The sequence below is a fragment of the Quercus lobata genome, chromosome 7 (genome assembly GCF_001633185.2).
Source record: "Quercus lobata isolate SW786 chromosome 7, ValleyOak3.0 Primary Assembly, whole genome shotgun sequence".
In the NCBI taxonomy this organism is placed as follows: Eukaryota; Viridiplantae; Streptophyta; class Magnoliopsida; order Fagales; family Fagaceae; genus Quercus; species Quercus lobata.
Genome location: NC_044910.1, coordinates 565,905 through 585,305, shown reverse-complemented (window position 1 = coordinate 585,305; position 19,401 = coordinate 565,905). Strand labels below are relative to the sequence as shown.

At 33.2% G+C, this 19,401-nt stretch overlaps 3 protein-coding genes across 3 annotated transcripts; 1 reads left to right on the top strand and 2 right to left on the bottom strand.

The window, feature by feature from the left end:
• Positions 1–447: 447 nt before the first annotated feature.
• Positions 448–1,702, bottom strand: LOC115953622 (DTW domain-containing protein 2). The gene has a single exon (XM_031071357.1). It carries the CDS (start codon positions 1,403–1,405, stop codon positions 590–592), a length of 816 nt encoding a protein of 271 aa, XP_030927217.1. The 5' UTR covers positions 1,406–1,702; the 3' UTR covers positions 448–589.
• Positions 1,703–5,874: 4,172 nt separating this feature from the next.
• On the top strand, positions 5,875–9,133 carry LOC115952490 (protein N-terminal glutamine amidohydrolase). The gene is made up of 6 exons (XM_031069671.1): positions 5,875–6,023; positions 6,836–6,941; positions 7,109–7,186; positions 7,388–7,518; positions 7,811–7,935; positions 8,685–9,133. Exons 1-6 carry the CDS (start codon positions 5,950–5,952, stop codon positions 8,837–8,839), a joined length of 669 nt encoding a protein of 222 aa, XP_030925531.1. The 5' UTR covers positions 5,875–5,949; the 3' UTR covers positions 8,840–9,133.
• Positions 9,134–14,657: 5,524 nt separating this feature from the next.
• LOC115953167 (putative pectinesterase 52) lies at positions 14,658–17,057 on the bottom strand. The gene is made up of 5 exons (XM_031070699.1): positions 16,837–17,057; positions 16,538–16,697; positions 16,202–16,438; positions 15,221–15,471; positions 14,658–14,820 (listed from the first exon to the last, which is right to left on the bottom strand). Exons 1-5 carry the CDS (start codon positions 17,055–17,057, stop codon positions 14,658–14,660), a joined length of 1,032 nt encoding a protein of 343 aa, XP_030926559.1.
• Positions 17,058–19,401: the final 2,344 nt, after the last annotated feature.

The following is a 19,401-nucleotide window of genomic DNA, read 5'->3' as shown; positions in this document are numbered from 1 at the left end:
GATAGTTTATATAAAAAAGAAAATTGTTAGGAATTTCAGTTTGAGGTGATGATGTATAATTTTATTCCATGAAAAATCGTCGTCCGCAATAAATTTGATGTGAAATATTGTTTTTTGATGTTTTTGTATATGTTTATAGTGAGTTTTTGTATGGTTATTAGTGCTTATAAGAATATAATTATATATCAAATATCGAATATTGAATAGAATTATGAATTATGTTTATTATATCAATACTGCTGGCTACGCCTTTGCATCTAATAAGTTTTACAAAATGAGGTCTTACAATTGAAGACTCTGGCTTTAAGTAGTGAAAGGTGATGTTGAGTAAAGAGCTGATAAGTAAAGTGGTTAAGTGAATGCCGGTAACTCCATTTTTGGTGATTGGCCCCTTCCTAAGATTTCATTTTTAAGCAATCTAGTCAAAAAAACACAACATTACTTCCATATATTAATTGAAACTAAATTAAACTAAACAAGAAAAACGCAAATACAAAGATTAGTTTTTTTGGATAATCAAAATTAAAACCAACACACATTTCTCTTTTCGGTTTAGTCAAACAATACAATCAGAACAACAGAACTTTTGTCAGCTCTTGAAATCCAACAGTTCCTCACTCTCACTCTTCTCTTCAATCTGCATAGCCTTCTTCCTCTTTTCCAGCTTAGGCCTAGGCTTGATGGGCTTGGTCAAGTACAGAGCCTGCAATCTAACCATGTCCCTCAAAACCCGCAACAATTGGGCCTCGATGTAGAGCCCATTAGGCTCAATAACCCTGAGAGCCCTAGCCACAGCCTCCATGGTACTCACGCACCCACCACAAGGCTCCTTCCTCAGAATCAACTCCGAATCCGAATCATAAATACTCCGACCACCTACGCTCTCGTCGTACCCTTCCAAACAAACCCTACTCGCGAACCTCGATAAGTACTCCTCACTCGCCCTCACCATCTCCCTCGCGTGCTTCCACGTCGCATCGAACACGATCAAAACGGCATTCCCATCGTCGTTGTCGTTTTGGGGTTGGGATTGGGACAGAGTGACAGCGGGAGAGGAAGGGGTTGGAGGGAAGAGATAGACGGCGGGTGGGGATTGGTCGAGGAGAGGAGAGAAGCCTGGGCGGAGGCGGCGGGTGACGACGGTGGTTGAGTTGAGAAGACATTTGGTGAGGACTGGTACCGTAGAGAGCTTGTGTTGAGCCTCGTGGGGGTGTTGGATGATTACTATATGGGTCTTTGTTGGGATGGGCTGAGCAGGGAGTGTTTCGCAGAGACAGACTCTGTTGGGTCTACAGCACTTTGAGCAGATGGGCCGCCGCGGTTGTGGTGGTTCTGCTTCTGGTTCTGATTCTGATTCGGCGGTGGTTTGAATGGGTGGGTTCTCTGTTTCTGCGTCTGATGTCATCCTTAATTCTTTGTGCGTGCGTTTTGGGTGCTTGCTTGCCAAAACGGTGCTTTTTCTTGGGCTTTAGATCTGAATACCACATGTCGTTTTTCACTTATATTTTCCATCAAAAAAGTCCATACTATCAAGCCAACATGTCGTTTTGATTTAGATTATAATCACATTGGTCAATATCTAAAGGTCAATATCTAACTTAAGTTTGAGTCCGAGCCCATAGCCACATCAATGGTACTATTTAGCTTGTGACGAAGTTTTGTTTTAAAGTCTTGCGATAGTCCAAATAATACTAAGCTATTCGCATTTTTTGAATTACACCCAGATAGTTTTAAGTTACTATTTGCTTGTATATTACAATAACAAAATTCAAGGAAACAGTTCCTTATTAATACGTTGGAAATGACCTTCAAAGGGGGGAAATAGTGGGGTATCAAATGACCATAATCTAAATCGATTATGCAATTATTGTGAACCAACTTTTTTTAATCCATTACATGATGGCTGCAACGACAATTTCACATCTATTTAAGGATTTTTATAAATATCACACTTGAACTTTGACATGAGATCTAATTTAGTCCATCGACTTACAACTTCAACAAATAACAGTGCCATCTAGTTAGATTTACCAAAAAAAAAAAAATCTAAGGACCATAATCTAAATCAATAATGCAATTATTGTGAACCAACATTTTTTAATCCATGATATGATGGCTGCAATGACAATTTCACATCTATTTAAGGATTTTTATAAATATCACACTTGAACTTTGACATGAGATCTAATTTGGTCCATCAACTTACAATTTCAACAAATAAATTTTCTAGACGATATGGGAAATATTAAAGCTATTATCAATGTTGTAAAATTTTTATAAATTGTTGTCACAATGAATTTGATTGGTACCACATCAATAACATAATTTAAATATTTTTTGTGCTGCATTTAAAATTTGACATATTAGTTTCTAAATTCTATGTAATAAAATTTGTATAATCCTTAATATTACTTTTTGTGATAATTCAAACATTTTTATTAATATATTCTTTTGTCAAAATGTAACATGTGTAGTCTAATTAATTTCAAAATTATTCAGCATCTTGCATAAACCATGTGCACATCGAATGATTAAGATCAATATCTAACTCAAGTGTTGAAGAGCCCAAGGTTGACACCACATCAATGCTATTCAGTCAGTAACAAAGTTTTGTATCACAATCTTGCAAAAATTCAGCCAACAATGGGCTAATCACATTTCATAAATCACACCACAAACGGTTATAAGTTGCTACCTTGCATTTATTAAGATAACAAAATTCAAGGAAATGGTTTCTTATCGGTAACCGTTGAAAATGATCTTAAAAAGGTGAAAAATAGTGGGGTAACGTATACATAAAAGAGAAATGTTAACGAATGTCTTTAGGGCATTGATTAACAATCCATTTAAAGAAAGTATTTATGTGAAAAGAAAAGAAAAAAGTAATTAATATTTTGACAGTTTTTTTTCATTTTCCATAAAAGAGGTGTTAAAACTTTCTTAAAATGAATTGTTAATCATTGCTATAAGGACACTCGTTAGCATGACCCTAAAAGTAAAGTGTGAATCTCTCTCCTAAAAACTTGAATCTCTCTCCTTAGAGTGACTATCACACTAAGAATGCACAAGGGTAGTTTAATATCTAACTTTAGTATAAAAGAGCCCAAAATTGACACTAGTCACACCACATCAATGCTATTAGGTCTGTGGCAAAGTTTTGTTAAAGAATCTTGCCCAAAAAAAAAAAAAAAAAACTAGCTAATAATATGCTAATCGCATTTCTTGGATTATACCTCGACATTTATAAGTTGGGAAAATTACACTTTATAATTCTAAATTATACCACATATTACACTTTACACCATAAACTTTTCAAGTGTACGTTTTGCACCCTAAACTATGATCCTTGTTACACTTTGTATACCAACATTAAGTTTGGTGTTAACTTAAATGGAAATTCAAAGTTTAGAATGTAAAGTGTAATAAGAAATATAGTTTAGGGTAGTAAAGTGTAGGTTTTCATTTGTTTTTAATGAATTGAGAAGAGGGTCAATTAGGTATTTTCACATAGTGTCATACTTTTCCATCCAAGTTAACACTAAACTTAATGTTGGGGCGCAAAGTGTAACAAAAGTCATAGTTTAGGGTGCAAAACGTGCATTCAAAAAGTTTAGTGTGTAAAGTGTAACATTGGGTATAGTCTAGGGTGGTAAAGTGCAATTTTTCCTATAAGTTGCCACTTGCCATTTATTACAATAACAAAATTCAAGAAAATGGTTCCCTATTAGTAATTGTCAAAAATGACCTTAAAAATGGGAAAAATAATGGAGTAACGTATGCACAAAACAATCTTTTAAAAAACGAAAAATGGCTTTGGATTTTAAGGAGAAAATTCAGTGACTTTTAAACCTTCTCCCATTTTCCTATGTATTAAAATATTTAGTATTCTAAAAAAAAAAAAAAAATTAAGTATCAAAGAGCATGAGGTTAACACCATGTTAGAGCTATTCAATCTATAGCAAAAGTTTTGTTTGAAAATCTTGAAAAAAATCTACCCATTAATGAACTAATAACATTTCTTGAATTACGCATTGGCGGTTATAAGTTGCTACCTGCCATTTATTACAATAACAAAATTCAAGGAAACAGTTCCCTATTAGTAACTGTTAGAAATGACCTTAAAAAGGAGAAAAATAATGGAGTAACGTATGCATAAAAAATATTTTCAAAAAAGAAAAATGACTTTGGATTTTAAGAAGAAAAGTTTAGTATCTAACCTAAGTATCATAGAGCATGATGTTGACACCATGTCAGAGCTATTCAATCTGTAACAAAAACCACCGCACATTCTCGGTGTGATGGTCACTCCATAAATATAAGTGCTTGTGGGGTGTGGGGGGTAAGGGTCAGGATTCAAGTCTCTAGAAGAGAGTTTTCACACATATATACACTTAGATTATATTAGAATAAAATTTCTATCTTGTATATATTAAAAAAAAAAAAAAAATTGTAACAAAAGTTTTGTTTGAGAATCTTGCAAAAATCTAACCAATAATGAAGTAATCACATTTCTTGAATGACGCTTTGGCAGTAATAAGTTGCTACCTATCATTTATTACAATAACAAAATTCAAGGAAACGGTTCCCTATTAGTAACCGTCAGAAATGACCTTAAAAAGGAGAAAATCATGGAGTATCGCATGCACAAAAACATCTTTTCAAAAAAGAAAAATTGCTTTGGATTTCAAGAATAAAAGCTTAGTATCAAACTTAATTATCAAAGAGCATAAGGTTGACACCATGTCAGAGTTATTGAGATAATTACAATAAGTTGTTAATTTTGCAGTTTGAACCCTTTCTCCTTAGAACTCGAAATACTTTGTGCATGGGGTGTTACCAATTCAGCTAAAAGGATATTGGCATCAGTAACCATCATAAAGGACCTTAAAAAGGAAAAAAGTAGTAAGGTAATGTATGCATAAAAAAAAATTAAAAAGGAATACAATTTTGGATCTTTAAGAAGAAAAGCTTAATATTCATCTTAAGTATGAAAGAATCCAACTTTTATTGAGTCAGTTGTGACAAGAGATTTTATTTGTTGAGCTAACTGGAACCCACCCAATGCTATTTAAAATTTGACAAAGTTTTCTTTTATAATATTGTTTAAATCTAACCAATAATAAGCCTTTACTCAAAAAAAAAAAAAAAAAAAAACCAATAATAAGTCAATCACATTTCTTAAATTATGCCTCAATGGTTATAAGTTAAAGGAAATTGTTTTGTATTGGTACTAGTTGGACCTTAAAAATGAGAAAAATAGTGGAGTAACGTATGAGAAAAAAATAATATTGTTTTGAATTTTAAGAAGAAAACTTCCGTATCTAACTTTCTTTAGAAGAAGTTTTTTTTTTTTTTTTTGGGTGGAGAAACTTCTTTAAAAGAAGTTCATATGCTATTATGTGAATAATGCTAGAACCATAACTTCTGTTATAACTTACTAACGTGTTTTAAAGTTCATATACTATTATGTGAATAATGCTAGAACCATAACTTTTGTTATAACTTATTGACGTGTTTTAAAGTTCATATGCTATTATGTGAATAATGCTAGAACCATAACTTTTGTTATAACTTATTGATGTGGCAAGTCGTGAGTGTTGAAGTAAAAGTAGTGGGTTTAGAACTCTATCACTCATGGCTTGCCATATGAGCAAGTTGTGGTAAAAATTGTGATTCTTGCATTACTCACTATTATGCTGAAGTGGAAGTGAGTTGGATTTTTTTTTTTTAATTGATTTGCCAAAATTTTAATTGGGCCAATTAGGACAAATTGCAGTGATTGTATAGCACATCAACTTTCCATTATGACACGTAAGATAAAGGCCAAAATCGAGTTGCCACCACTGTCTATAAAATAGAGACATTTTGTGTTTGATTGGAGCGTGATTGTGTGAAAACTCAAAAAGCTTTGTTTGGAGAGAGAGAGAGAGAGAGACTTATCAAACAACAATGGCGACCTCAGAGTCCGGCTCCGACCAAACCAGTTCGGCCCTTTCTGACTCCTTTCGTACTCCTTATTACTGGTAAAATAATGGGTTTTATTTATGTTTTCTTTGTGTTTTCCATTTTTTTGTTTTCTAGATCATGCAGTGTGTTTTTACTTTTTATATATGTCAATTTGTGTTCTGAGTAACGAAATTGAAAACATTATGGTGACAATTCTGATTGTAATGGGAAGGGAAAAACTATGATGCAGGTAACTAGGCTTATATTAGGCTCTCAAAGTGTTTGTGAAATTTCTTGAACAAAACTCTTCTGGGTTCCTATTCCTAGGACCTCATCATTAGGAGAGGAGTGTCTTTTCCTAACGAGGGAAGTATCAGTATCGGCTATCCTATGATGCTAATATTATATGCTTACTGATCACCTCAAATTTGGCCCACCTGCCACCCAAATTGATCAACAGCTTAACTATCTCTATAACTCAAAATTAACCAATAACATAGCAATTTTGCGTATATATCTACTACAAGTCTGATTAAATTCACAAATTTTGCCAATGGGTTATAGCTCAATTGGCACCTCCTCCCTTATAAGCTCTAGGTGGAGGGTGAGGTCATGGGTTCATGATTCATCATCCGTTTTTTGGAACCAAACAAAAGAAAAATACACTTCCTTACAACATATGTAATTATATTGGCTGTGATGCACTAGTAAATATTGACTAATAATAAGGATAAATCTTTACAACTATGGTGTCACTTTATCATCATCATCTAAAACATACATTGCATTAATCTGTAGCAGGAAGATGTTCTACTCTTCTCAAATTATAAGCTCAAACACTTTCTTAAGAGCTTTATTTTTATTTTTTTTTATTTCCATGATAATGTAGCGAGGAGAATGTATACTTTCTTTGCAAGAAATTAAGCGCAAGTGGAACAGCAGCAGCTGACGGATCTGATCTTTTTGTTGTTTTCATTTCCAATGAGAAGAAACAGGCATGTATCTTGATATGAATATACCCAATTTTGTTCCTATGAATATATGGTAGAATTGTATATAATATATTTTTTTTAAGGTGAGTTGAGACAAGTCCTTAAGCACAAGTACATGGAATTTTATAAAAAAATGGATCTTTTAAAATATTTTTAAATACATTGTTTAGACCCCATTGTGGAATCAAAAGGCCAGCAAAAGAGCAGATGGGGTTGTTCTCTGGGATTATCATGCCATTTGTGTTCAGGTGAGCGCTGAATCCTCTTCACTGCAATATAAATAGATGCAATCTAGTAATTCATGTTTTCTCTTTTAGGAGAACTAGTGTAGACGAATGGGTTTCATTTTGCTCATCCATGTTTATTTGTTTTAGCATTTGTCTACATACAACATTTGAACTTCTGCTGATGGGTCTATCAATTTATATGTTCTTGCAAATGATTTACAGAGAAAAAAAGAAGGCGACACTCCTCTCTTAGTATGGGATTTAGATTCAAGTCTTCCATATCCTTCTCCTTTAACTTCCTATGTGTCAGAAACTTTCCAACCATCATTTCAGCTCTTTTCTGAGTATCAAAGGTGATGTATGTATAGTTTGCTGCATTACTAGCTCTTTTTCTTCTCCCCCCTTCCCGCACATTCTTGATGTGTTTGTCAATGCATTGTCATTGAAAAGTATCAGATACTACTGGTTTTTAATAATTATATTACCCAAAATTGTGTGCTATACTGCACCTTTGGAGCATCCTGATATTATATTGTTTTGTCAAACCATATTTGTATGTTGATCAATGAAGTACAATATCAAAACTCTAGTCCTAGTATGAAATTATACGGTTTCATTGAAAGAAATTGCTTCTTTTGGTGTCAGGTTTTACCGCATTGTGCATGCTCCGATATTTCTTCGTTACTTTGCTTCTGATAGAAGACACATGAAAGATTCTGCTGGGAACTGGACTGCTGAACCCCCTAAATATGAACCCATAGTTGCTGAAGGTAAAATGCTTGGAAATGTATGAAAATTTGTGGCTATTAGTTTTTAATTTATCTTCAATTTCCTTTTCAAATTTAGATAGAGCTGATACAAATATGCCCAACCCATCTTGTTTTTATGGATTCAGTTGCTTAAAGTGCAGATTGATTTTCATGGTAGCAAATTTCTCTTTAATTTATGCTAAAAGATTTAATGTAAGAATAGAGAAAGAAACATTTTATACATTGTCAAGCTATGTCTTTGGCAAAAAATAAAGCTCAAAGAAGATGTTGTGCTTTGTAGATGTGCGGTATTTATGTATATGTATATATAAAACAACATCCCTAAAATATAAAGAGAGATGTCAAAACTTGAACGTCAGTGATTAGAATTGACATCAGAGAAATGTGCTGGTAGTAGAAGTATCTGAACAGATTCCTTCCAAATTCAGAGGTGGAAATGGATGAGCTCTGTCATTGACTTGGAGTTGTATCCTCAAAGCTATATGATGATTTGGGAGAAACATGAAGTGTAATTAATCACTATTTTGATAGAGATATTAATTGTTTTCCTTAATAAGCCAACCGTTTAGTAAATATTATTTCATCTCTCTCCCCCTCTTTCTTGGTTATTATTTCTATATACTGTTGGTGGTGTTACGTTCATGCTTATTTATATAGCTAAAGGTAAAAATTCCTTATCCAGCTGATTATAAAATATGAATTCCATGGCTTTAAGGCCTTTTTCTGTCTTCCTGTTTCTGCCTGTGCAGATGGAGCTGTGCACAACTTGAATGAGTACAATGAGATCCATGCTGCAGATGTCATGACAAATGCTGGAGACTTTCTCAATGCGGTTTTTACACAGAGGCTCGGTGCAGTGATAAACGAAAATCAGCTGGAGGAATTCTTTTTGAAAATGCCTTGATATTGTTGAATCTCTTATCCGCTGGACCTCATTGAGTTATGCATTTTTATTTTTATTTTTGTGAGTATATATATGAAAGTCAAATCCCTTGGTGTGCCATTTTGTGTCAGTTGATCTTGATTTTTGTTGTTGTTGTTTATTTATTTATTGTGTGCAAATGCACAGTTCTAGGAGACATTTTAATAATCTAAGTTATTTTCCTGTAGGCAACAAAAACTCTGAAAGATCATTTCAAGGTGGTTTGTTAAATTTAGGTTTTAAATTGACAAGGCAAGTTTTCATTGTTGAAAAAGAGAATCACCGTGCCTGTAGCATTTCCACAACTTGATTAGAATATTAGTGTTGCCATATTCCATGCCAAATTTCTATGGATTTTCTTGTTATTATTTCCAATGTATATTGTACATTTGTGGACTACATTGTATTGGTTGAAAGGTCCAAGTGCTGGAATTGGAGCAGCTGCTTGAAGAATCTTGGTAAAGGGAGATTAGGCTTGTCAGGTGACATGTTAGGCGAATTACAATTTTTGAAATTTAGTTTCTAGCAATCTTGCCTGCTCCTTGCCTCTCATCTTGGTTGAGCGAGTTCACCAAAACCCAAGAGAATTCAGTTATTCACTTTCCTGCTTTACCCATCTATTTACCCATCTTATATATATATCTCACTATACCCATAAAAAATACCCTAAGAATTCATAGATTCTTTGTAGTCTCTACCTTCATCGTCTCAAATTGCCAAATCCTTAGAGAGGAGACCCAAGCCTTAAACATTTAGATACCTTGAGTGATCATTGTTGTAGATTGGTGCTAGAAATCATTGGAGCAATCCCAAAATCTTCAAGAGGCTTTGAAGTGTCCAAGGAGACTTGGATTTGAGATTGGCTCAATTGGTAGAACCAAAAACTAGTAAGGAGAAATTATGTGCATGTGTTTGTGAGATTTGCTGCTTGGGTTTGTTTATCCAGGCACATATCGATTGTCTAATCATATTCACAATTGGGCTTGGAATTATAATTAGCATAAAATTGATATAATCTGTAATTTGGGATCTAAAGTTTTGATTTCTCACCGTCAAAATTGTACTTTTCTTCTTGCTGAATTGTCTTCCCTGACATTGACAATTACAAAGCTATAATTGTATTTTTTCTCCATGACAAGTGCAAACTTTAATTAAATAAGAATTTTTTTTTTTTTTTTGGAAACTGAATTAAATAAGAAAATTTAAATGCAATGATTTGATATTATTTTCTAAAATAAAGGTAATAGTTCCAATTAGTAATTGTTATTTTTCTAAGATAACCCCCCCCCCCTTTTTTTTTTTTTTTTTAAATCTATATTTTGAAAGCGCATGTGTAACATTCAAATAAATCATGAAAATTACAAATAAAATGGAGAAAATACAACTTTATTTATTTATTAATAATTTGCTGGTTAAATCAAGGTAAGAGGATTTAAATTTAAACATTTTCATTTAAAATATTGTAAGGTGCCAACCAGTTAAGTTATGAGTACAATTTAGTTGATTTGCTTTTCAAACCCTTAGGAAATTGTGAATCTAACCGTGTCACTCATCTCCTACCTTATCTTCTTGAACCAAAAGTGATGTATACTATAAGGATACCAAAAGTTATTAATACCGAGTTTTTTTTTTTTTTTGCAATTCATTAAGCAAAGAAAAAAAAAAAAAAAAAACCCAAAGAGGGCATCTTCCTTAAAACAGAGGCTGAAATAAGGGGAAGATTGCCTGAGTTGAAAAAAAAAAAAAAAAATTCTTAACGCGAACATTTCCACTGAATGGGCAGCAGAGTTATAACATCTTTTCACCCAAAGAAAAGATCATGACATAAATGACTGCTAGAATATGGATGTTTGAAACAAAAGAAGAAATGGACGGGGTTGTCAGAACCTATGTTGCACAGACACGGATACGGGTACGAGTACAGGAGTATGGAAATTTTTGATAAATAAGAGTACGACACAACGTGGGTATGACAATTAACTAATTAATATTTATATTTAGGTATATTTTTAAAATATTTTTAGACATAAAATATGTTTATGTTTAGAATTTAAATTAAGTAAGAATAACAAATAAGTGAACTAACACTCAAAGTAGTACAATAACACCCATAAAATGTTTAAAGTACAAGCCAAAAGTTTAAATAGACTACATTCAACATCAAACTAAAAACATAAAAGAAAAACAAGCTTTAAACTTTCAAGATGATCACAAAACAACAACATCATTGTCATCACCATAGTCACCATTCTCAACAAGACTTATCTCTATCTCTGGCTCGTCTAGTGTGAGATTTGCAGTCTCAAGCAACCCAGGTCCTCCAAATGGCTCATCCCAAGTATCTCCACCAATGTCCCACTTTTGAGATTTTCCTTTAGTGTACTCTTCCCTACTCCTTGAAAGAAGTCAAAGATTAGAATGAACAAACACTAATTCTTCAGCATGTTTAGGAGTAATTCTATTCCCCCTCAAACAATGGATGAAGCCATATGTACTCCAATTCCTCTTAGCGCATGATGATGAACAAGGCTGGTCTAGAAGCTTTAGAGCTATGGTTTGAAGCATCAGTAACTTGGACCCATTGACTAATCACCAAAGCGATGGATTGAAGGTCCACCTTTCTTCCATGCTATCATCATCATAGCTCATAATTCCTAAAAACAAACCAAACTCCACATTCACCTTCTTTCTATCATCAATATTAGGAAAAAAAATTTTGAGGCCCTTGTTTCTCTCCTTAGAAATTTCAACATTCTTATGTGGAGCAACACAACCTTTGACTAGATCAATCTATTGATTGGTATGATATCTAGTTTAAAACAAATAAATAAGTACAACTAATGAGTTTATTTGTTTCAAAATGCCTAAAAGAAAAAAAAAGATTAAGAAGATAGAAAATTTACTTAGGATTTAAGGAGTGAGCTAGGCAATGAAGTGGTTTGCAATTTTTAGTCCACTGATCAATGAATATACTGTGTACCGCCTTATGAAATGGAAACTCCTCATATTCTTCCTCGCCTTCATGCCGATATATTTCTTTCTTCACATTTTCTATCATTGAATTCCACATTTCATACAACCTATGAAGAATAGATGCATCCATGTCAGCCACTCAAAACATCTCATAAATAGGTCCTGTGAATCTTAGAATATAGTCAATCTTGTCCTACCACAAATCATTCAAAATATAATCTCCACAGATCATAGTTTAGGATGCAAAATATGAATTTGAAACTGTGGGTTGGGGGGGGGGGGGGTTGGGCCCAAAAAATCAGTATTGACCCATTTTATCAAGGCCCAAGATTGACCTGAGTAGCCCAACTCAGACCATAAGAGAGAAGTGGACCTCAAACATGGTTGGAATGAGCACGGCCCAATAACACATGTATTGGGATAAAGATATTATCGTTCGGGGAAATCCTTAAGTGCTTGGCCTAATGCCGATTAGTGATCTAGGGAAAAAACTATTTATAGTTGACTAAACTGAAGTAGGTATCTGAAGGATGTTAGTGCCTTTCGGGAACTCGCAGCCGAGCGCTATTTGGCGTCTGGAGCAAGTTTCAATGGAATCCTCAGAAGGATTGATGATTCCTTGGGATTCTGGCAAAAATGGGAATGCATGTAATTTGGTGAAATAATAATGATTAGTGCCCCACTAAAGAGAGACTATATAAGGGGAAGGAAGGCAAACAAAAAAAGGGTAGGAAAAAAACTGGGAGAAACAGTGGGAAAAATGGGAAAAGAGATAAGGAGAGGAGGGTGAATAAAGAGGAGAAGAAAAATTGCCATCATTGAAGGCTTGTAGGTTTAAAGGTTTACAAAAAAGAGACAGTTGGGACAATCTAGTTATTGCTTGGAGCCCTACCCATAGGATTGTTAGTTAGCCCACAAATAAATAAATTGTTGGCTCAAATCCTTAGAACAGTATCACAATCCCTGTAGGTTTGGGGACCACAAAAACGTTTAGAGTGCAAATTGTAATTAGAAGTATAATTTATGGTGATAAAATGAAATTTTCCTAAAGTATAAGAATGCTAAAATTCATAAATACTATAATGGAGATCATTTCTACGTGGCTCAAGCAACCAAATATAATATTTTGGTGTTAATGTACCACATTTTTTTTCTTTTTTTTTGGAGAAAGAGTTAATGTACCACTTCAGACTTCAGAGTTATCTATATTATATATCTAAAAATTCAAAATAACTTTATAATCCAACTTCACCATTATTATTATTATTGTGGGGAGTGGAAGAGTTCTCACCTAAACTTGAGGACTAAGTACCGAATGGACCAGTTTCTCAAAAAAAAAAAAAAAAAAAAAAAAAAACCTAATGGACCTCATGGAGTGGAATAAGCCATATCCATCTGCTTAAGGTAAGGCCCAATAGCTTAGAAGACCCTGTAAAGTGGAATAAGGCTGGCCCGAATATCAAGGAGGTGAAAGGAATCTTCATAGATCGTTCCCGCAAAGTTGGCAATAAACTACATGGAGCAAAGTCTTATCCAAGGAAACGTACACGGATAATCCACAGTGTGCCTACAACTAACACTTTGGACCACTAGAAACCCTCTAGATAGATAAGAATGACAGAGATCTTTACCTCCCCATTAATGAGGGGATCTCCACCTAACCTCTGTCGCATTGAATGCATATAAGACAATTTGAATAGTGGAAACACCCCCAAAAGTCATGTTCCAAGACAAGGAAGGGGAGGAAAAATATCCCTGAGAATCTGGCTGGAGACAAGATAGCTAGAAGGACAAGGACAGAAAACACGCCTATATAAGGGGGGGGGGGAACTGGCAAATAGTGGGGATCGGAAAAAAGGAAAGAGAGAGAGAAATAGAGAGAACTTCTAATCTATTATAGTGCAACACCACAGGAAAGAGAGTTTTTCCTATTGTAATGTGCTAGTTTCAACTGAAATACAAGATGTGTTCGTTAAATCAATTACTTATTGAGTTTCTCATTGTGAAGTTTTTTCTCTACCTTTTTAGATAAATAAATTGTGACTATTATTCAAACACCATCTTTGAGATAGTTTCTGTATACTTAGTCCAAGGGCAGTTTTAGAACCGCCACAATTATTATTATTATTATTATAAAATATATATATATATCACTTTAATTCAAAAGAAATTATTCTCTCATAGTTTAAACATTCACCCCAAACACATGATTTTGTATTGATTGTAGCATAAAATATAGGCCGAAACAACCTGACATACATTTAAACCGATACGTTTCAAAGGGTTAATTAATTAAGTGCACCAGATTTCTAGACGTTACAAAATATTTCAAAGGGTATGATATGATCACGGTTATGTCCCAACAGACTTATTTGGCCATGTAATGACCGAAAATGGTCACGTTAGAGTTCAGACTTCATATATCAGACCGAAATTGGTACCATATTTTGGCCTCCCAAAGTACCGAAAATGCAGACCACATAACATGCAATTTCCAATTCATGAAGCAAAAATGAGCCAATTTCAGCACCCAATATACCACAATGCTTCTTTCTTCTCAATTCCATTAAAAAAAAACAACCCTCAACAAAAAGTTACTCCATTATTGTTATTGTGACAATATTTAGCCTGACCCCTACAATCAGTGTAATAATATTATAAAGGAAAATTTCAGTCAATATCGTTCAAATCTTAGTGCAAAAGAGTATAACCAATAAAATTAGATCATGACTCAAAGCAAAGATTATTTCTTATTTGTGTCAAGAAGAATAAGCAAATTACAAAAAAAGAAAAAAAAAAGAAAAAAAGAACAAGGGATCGGTAATAATTATCTTGATGGTATTTTGTTAAGCCACCCGTCCTGATTTATGAACTTTGATACTGAATAAGGATTTAGATCAGAGGGACTAAACTTCTTCATCCAATTTACTCGTCTCGAAGTGTCAGATCCTGGTCCTCGACAATCAACCTCAGCATACGTAAACTTGTCCCTATTATTTTTGCACACACAAACAAAAAAGACTAAATAATATTGATACAAACAAAGTAATTGCTAAATAGGCTATCTGCAAACCCTACTTTTGCTCACAATATAATATTGAGATAAATATCTATCACTTACCATATATAGCGTATCTCTTTTTTAGCAAACTTTCCATTTTTATTATGTAAATAATTAACCTCGATTATAGCTAGGTTTCAAATCAAGGCATATCAAAATATCAATTCATTTTTATTGTATGTATATCAAGTATCAACCATAGAGTATATACATGGTAAAGAACTTGTGTCTTTTCTTTTCTTTTTCGTTTTGTTTGTACTTTATAATATCATAATAATAAATAAATATAGAAAGATAAATTGGTATTTTGAATAATAAAATAATCTTACACTTGTCCTGGGTAATCCCAAGCACCCCAACCCTGAGGGGCTACCACATTGTTGAAGGTTGTTTGATGAAATATGACTCTAGAGTAGGGACCATATGCTCTTCCTAGCAAAGCTTGGCCACTCCCGTATACACTACCCCTTCTAAACACAAACCCATTTGCTTCATTTGCGGATTCACGACGTTGTGCCGTTATGTACCCCATACAGCCTTGAGGGAGCATTGTCCCAACTGTAACATTTATCATACAATCCTGCATACACAACAAATAACAAATATTATATTATATTGGTGAACATAATTTTAACTCATATCAAATTTTTATTTTTATTTTTAAAATGGATAATTTTTTTCTGCCTTAATGATAAAAATTTTTGAATGATAGATTCAAGAAAATATGCTATTGAATTGAACCATATTAAAGCTATCTCAATCAGAATCTCACTTTAAAAGTTATATTAATAGGATTTTACTAATGAAACTAATTTTAGAAAAAGGTTTATCGGGAATTGAAAAAGTTTTGACAACTTTTTCAATTCCCAATAAAACTTTTCCAAAAATGGATTTGGACCCATATTAATATCTTGTAATGATTTTTTTGGGGGGTTAAAATTCCAAATTATATCTTTAAAGTTTGGATGAATTTTATAAATTACAATGGGCAAAATGATCAATAAATTTGACAAGAATATGAAAGTTTTTTTTTAAAATAATAGATAGATATGATAGAATTCTAGTGTAGACAGGTTAGATCCTACATCTTTTATTAAAAAAATAAAAAAAATTTATTAATTGAGCTAACTTACAAGAACATATAAAATTTAACGACTAGAATAACAGAAAAAAGAAGAAAAAAAGAAAGACTGAAACCTTGACCTAGCCATTTGCAACAAAAGAAATATATTTGCTAAACTAATTGAATTGCAGTATTTTGAGTGTTTGTGTGAAGTTGAATAAAAAATAAACTAGTCATTATCATGTACCATATATATTGATTGGCCACTGCCCCAAATAAAATCTACGCCTCCTTCAATGTAGGTGTGTTTGAAGAAATGTCGTCCTTGTACATCCCATAGTGTATCTTGAAATCCCACAAAACCACACTCAAAAAATGCTGATTTATCACCATATATTCTGGCTGCCACTGCCCTTGCTATTGGGTCCCGTATTGCCATGCTGCTATAGTAGGAATTCAGAGCTAAAGCCCGATTGTACGAGTTCTGCCAACACAAACAGACATCAACTTAATTAATTGCTGCTTATATATATGTTGTTTCATTCAAATATTATATATATCAAATTTGTGCCTTGATCGATACCTGGAAGGTAATGCCACTAGCAACAACATTGTCTGGGGACGATGTGAATGTTGCACTTGTATCTGTTTGATCATGGTCATCGTGTGTAATAATTGTGACATGGCGCCCACTTCCTTCCAAAAAAATACATGGTTTTTCCGGAGGAATAGTCACCTTCTCACTGCACATTAATATATGAAACCAAATTTCAATTTAATAAAAAAAAAATATTGTAATCTCTCTTTGATTTAAAAAAGAAGAAGTATATGGTACAGATATGATGAAGAGTAGTTAAATACTATATAACAAAATAATCCTACTTATATATGCCTGGAGAAATATGAACTTTAATCCATTGATCATTGTTGGAAGGAATCGAATCAATGGCGGCTTGTATTGTCTGAAATACTCCTGTAGGACCAGACTTGCCCACAGTAATGGTGGACCTAATTATATTTTCATTTTTGCAATCTACAGCCCTTGAAACCTTAGAGGAGGTAACCAAGATGAAGAAAATAAATATTGGAAGATTAAGCTTCATTTTGGTTGAATACTGTCTGGAAGATGCATCAAGGTCACTTTGCCACAACATGTTGCAGCAAACACTTCACAGACGCAACTAACTACTATTGAGTTTTTTTTTTTTTTTTTTGGAAGTTGATCAGCTTGTTCTTTTTTTTTTTTTTTTGGTTGAGAAAATGATCAGTTTGTTCTTGGGGACGAAGAATTGTCAGTATATGGCACAATGGCGGTAAGAAATTATAGAATTGTAAAGTCTAAGCATTAGGTGATGACCTTAATTATAGTACTTTCTCAACAACAAAAAAAATGACCTTGATTATAGCCTATATATAAATGGGAAAAATAAATTACGTGAATAAAATTTAGTTAGTTAAAATTAATAGGAATAAAATTTCCTAATTTTTTTTGTGAATTGTATAGTAAAATGGAAATTATATATATATGTTGGTTTTGGGAAGAGTTTTAAGAGATCCGGCTCCGGCTGGGCATATGGTGAATCTGCATAAATAATATTGCAATAGGTACACGGGGATTTTCCCTGAAATTAGTTGAAGAAAATTAATATTTACCTTATATAAGACAAAGAAACTGAAATATTAGCAAGAATGGAAGGAAATTAATTAGTTATTATCGTTTTGGAAGTTAATTATAGACCTCAATTAATGGCAATCAAATCAACGTAATTTCAAATTGGTATATACCATATTTTTCTCTCTTTTTTCTTAGGGCACTCATTTCTTTGACCTAAAACATTTCGTAGTCCTGTGACTCATGTCCATCAAGTTGAAATGAGAAACATCAATAAGCACGAGACTAGATTTATTCATAGTCCAATTATTAAAAGAAAAAATTATTCATGAGCTTTTATACTCTCATATCCATTTTCATGTTTTAGATGTAAATATTACATTTTTTTGCCTTTTAAAACATATACATTAACAAATGTAAAATGAGTGTAAGAAAATATTTTCTCTTTTATTCATCGATATGCATAGTTGTTGTGTATTATTCTATTAAATAAATCTATATAAAAAAATGCAAAATGAAAAAATGGGACTTGATTTAAATAGAATATTTAGCCTTTGAAAATGTCACGATGACTTTGTTTATTAGAAAATTTGATAGCCCTTGCATGGGGGATTTGTCTAAACTCTAGAGATAAGCGATAACGTAACCCACTTTCCCAACTCTTAAGAAAACCCTAAAAATTAATGTAGTCAGTCGCAAGTTTATGAAAAATTTATTTATTTTTGTTTATTAGTATCATTTGCACCGTCGTTTCAACTAATGTATAATTCTTTGATTTCATTTGATAGTTCCATAAGTCTAATCTTTTAATCTTCCATCAAAAGAAAAAGTCTTTTTAATAATCTATATAGTTCCATAACCATAAGCACCTTTTATAATTCAATAGTTACATTAAGAATGAGTAATTACTTTTTATAATTTTTTACTTGTCAGGACTCAATTTGTAACGACCTCAAAATGGTATTGGATTCGCACGTTAAGGGCCCAAACAATATAATTTGTAGAACGTGGGTGTTCAAGAACTAAATTAACTTTTTAAAGTAAAACAATAACTTCACGTTTATGGTGGATTAGAACCGACATAGCAATTTGTTTTACTTTCCTTTGGTTTCTAAGTTTTTCTCTTCTGAGTGTTCTTTGTGTCTTTCTTTTTTGTTCCGATCTCCTTCTGCATGCTTTTCTTTCATGTTATATACTGTCCTCTTCATACCATCTTCACCACACACGTGTAGGTTGGGTTCAGGAGATCTCTTTCTGTCTCATCTAACACCTTCTGGAACCCCCTACTAGTAGCTGTCAGGCTGCTTCATCACTGTTCAGGCATCACCTCCACATTAATGCAGCTAGAAAATTGGTTGGGGGGCAATTAATGCGGAGACAACTGTTGTCATAGATATTTGTTTGTCTTTTCTTTCTTACCCTTGGTCCCTTACTCCACCTTTAGTGGTGATGTAGCTCCGAAATACGTTTGTAACAAGATGGCTTTCTGATCGTCCTCGGACGAACACTGAACTCACCCTTTGTGATATTCACTTTTCCTTTCGTTTGGTTACCCCAACAACCTGATATGGGCCTCCTCGGATAGATTTGCGTCCTCGGATGGGCCACAAGCCCAATTAGCTTGACTTTAATAATTTCAGTGACTATCCGGCCCCCACATTACTAATTTCAAGTTTTTTTAAAAAAATTTCTTCTTCTTTATCTCTTTATCAAGTCTCTTTCCACAGTCCTATCAAAAAAAAAAAAAAAAAAAGTCTCTTCCCATGGTTCCTTTAATCTTCACAGTTGTTTTTTTTTTTTTTTTTTTCCTCACTTCATCACCATCTTGCTTTTCA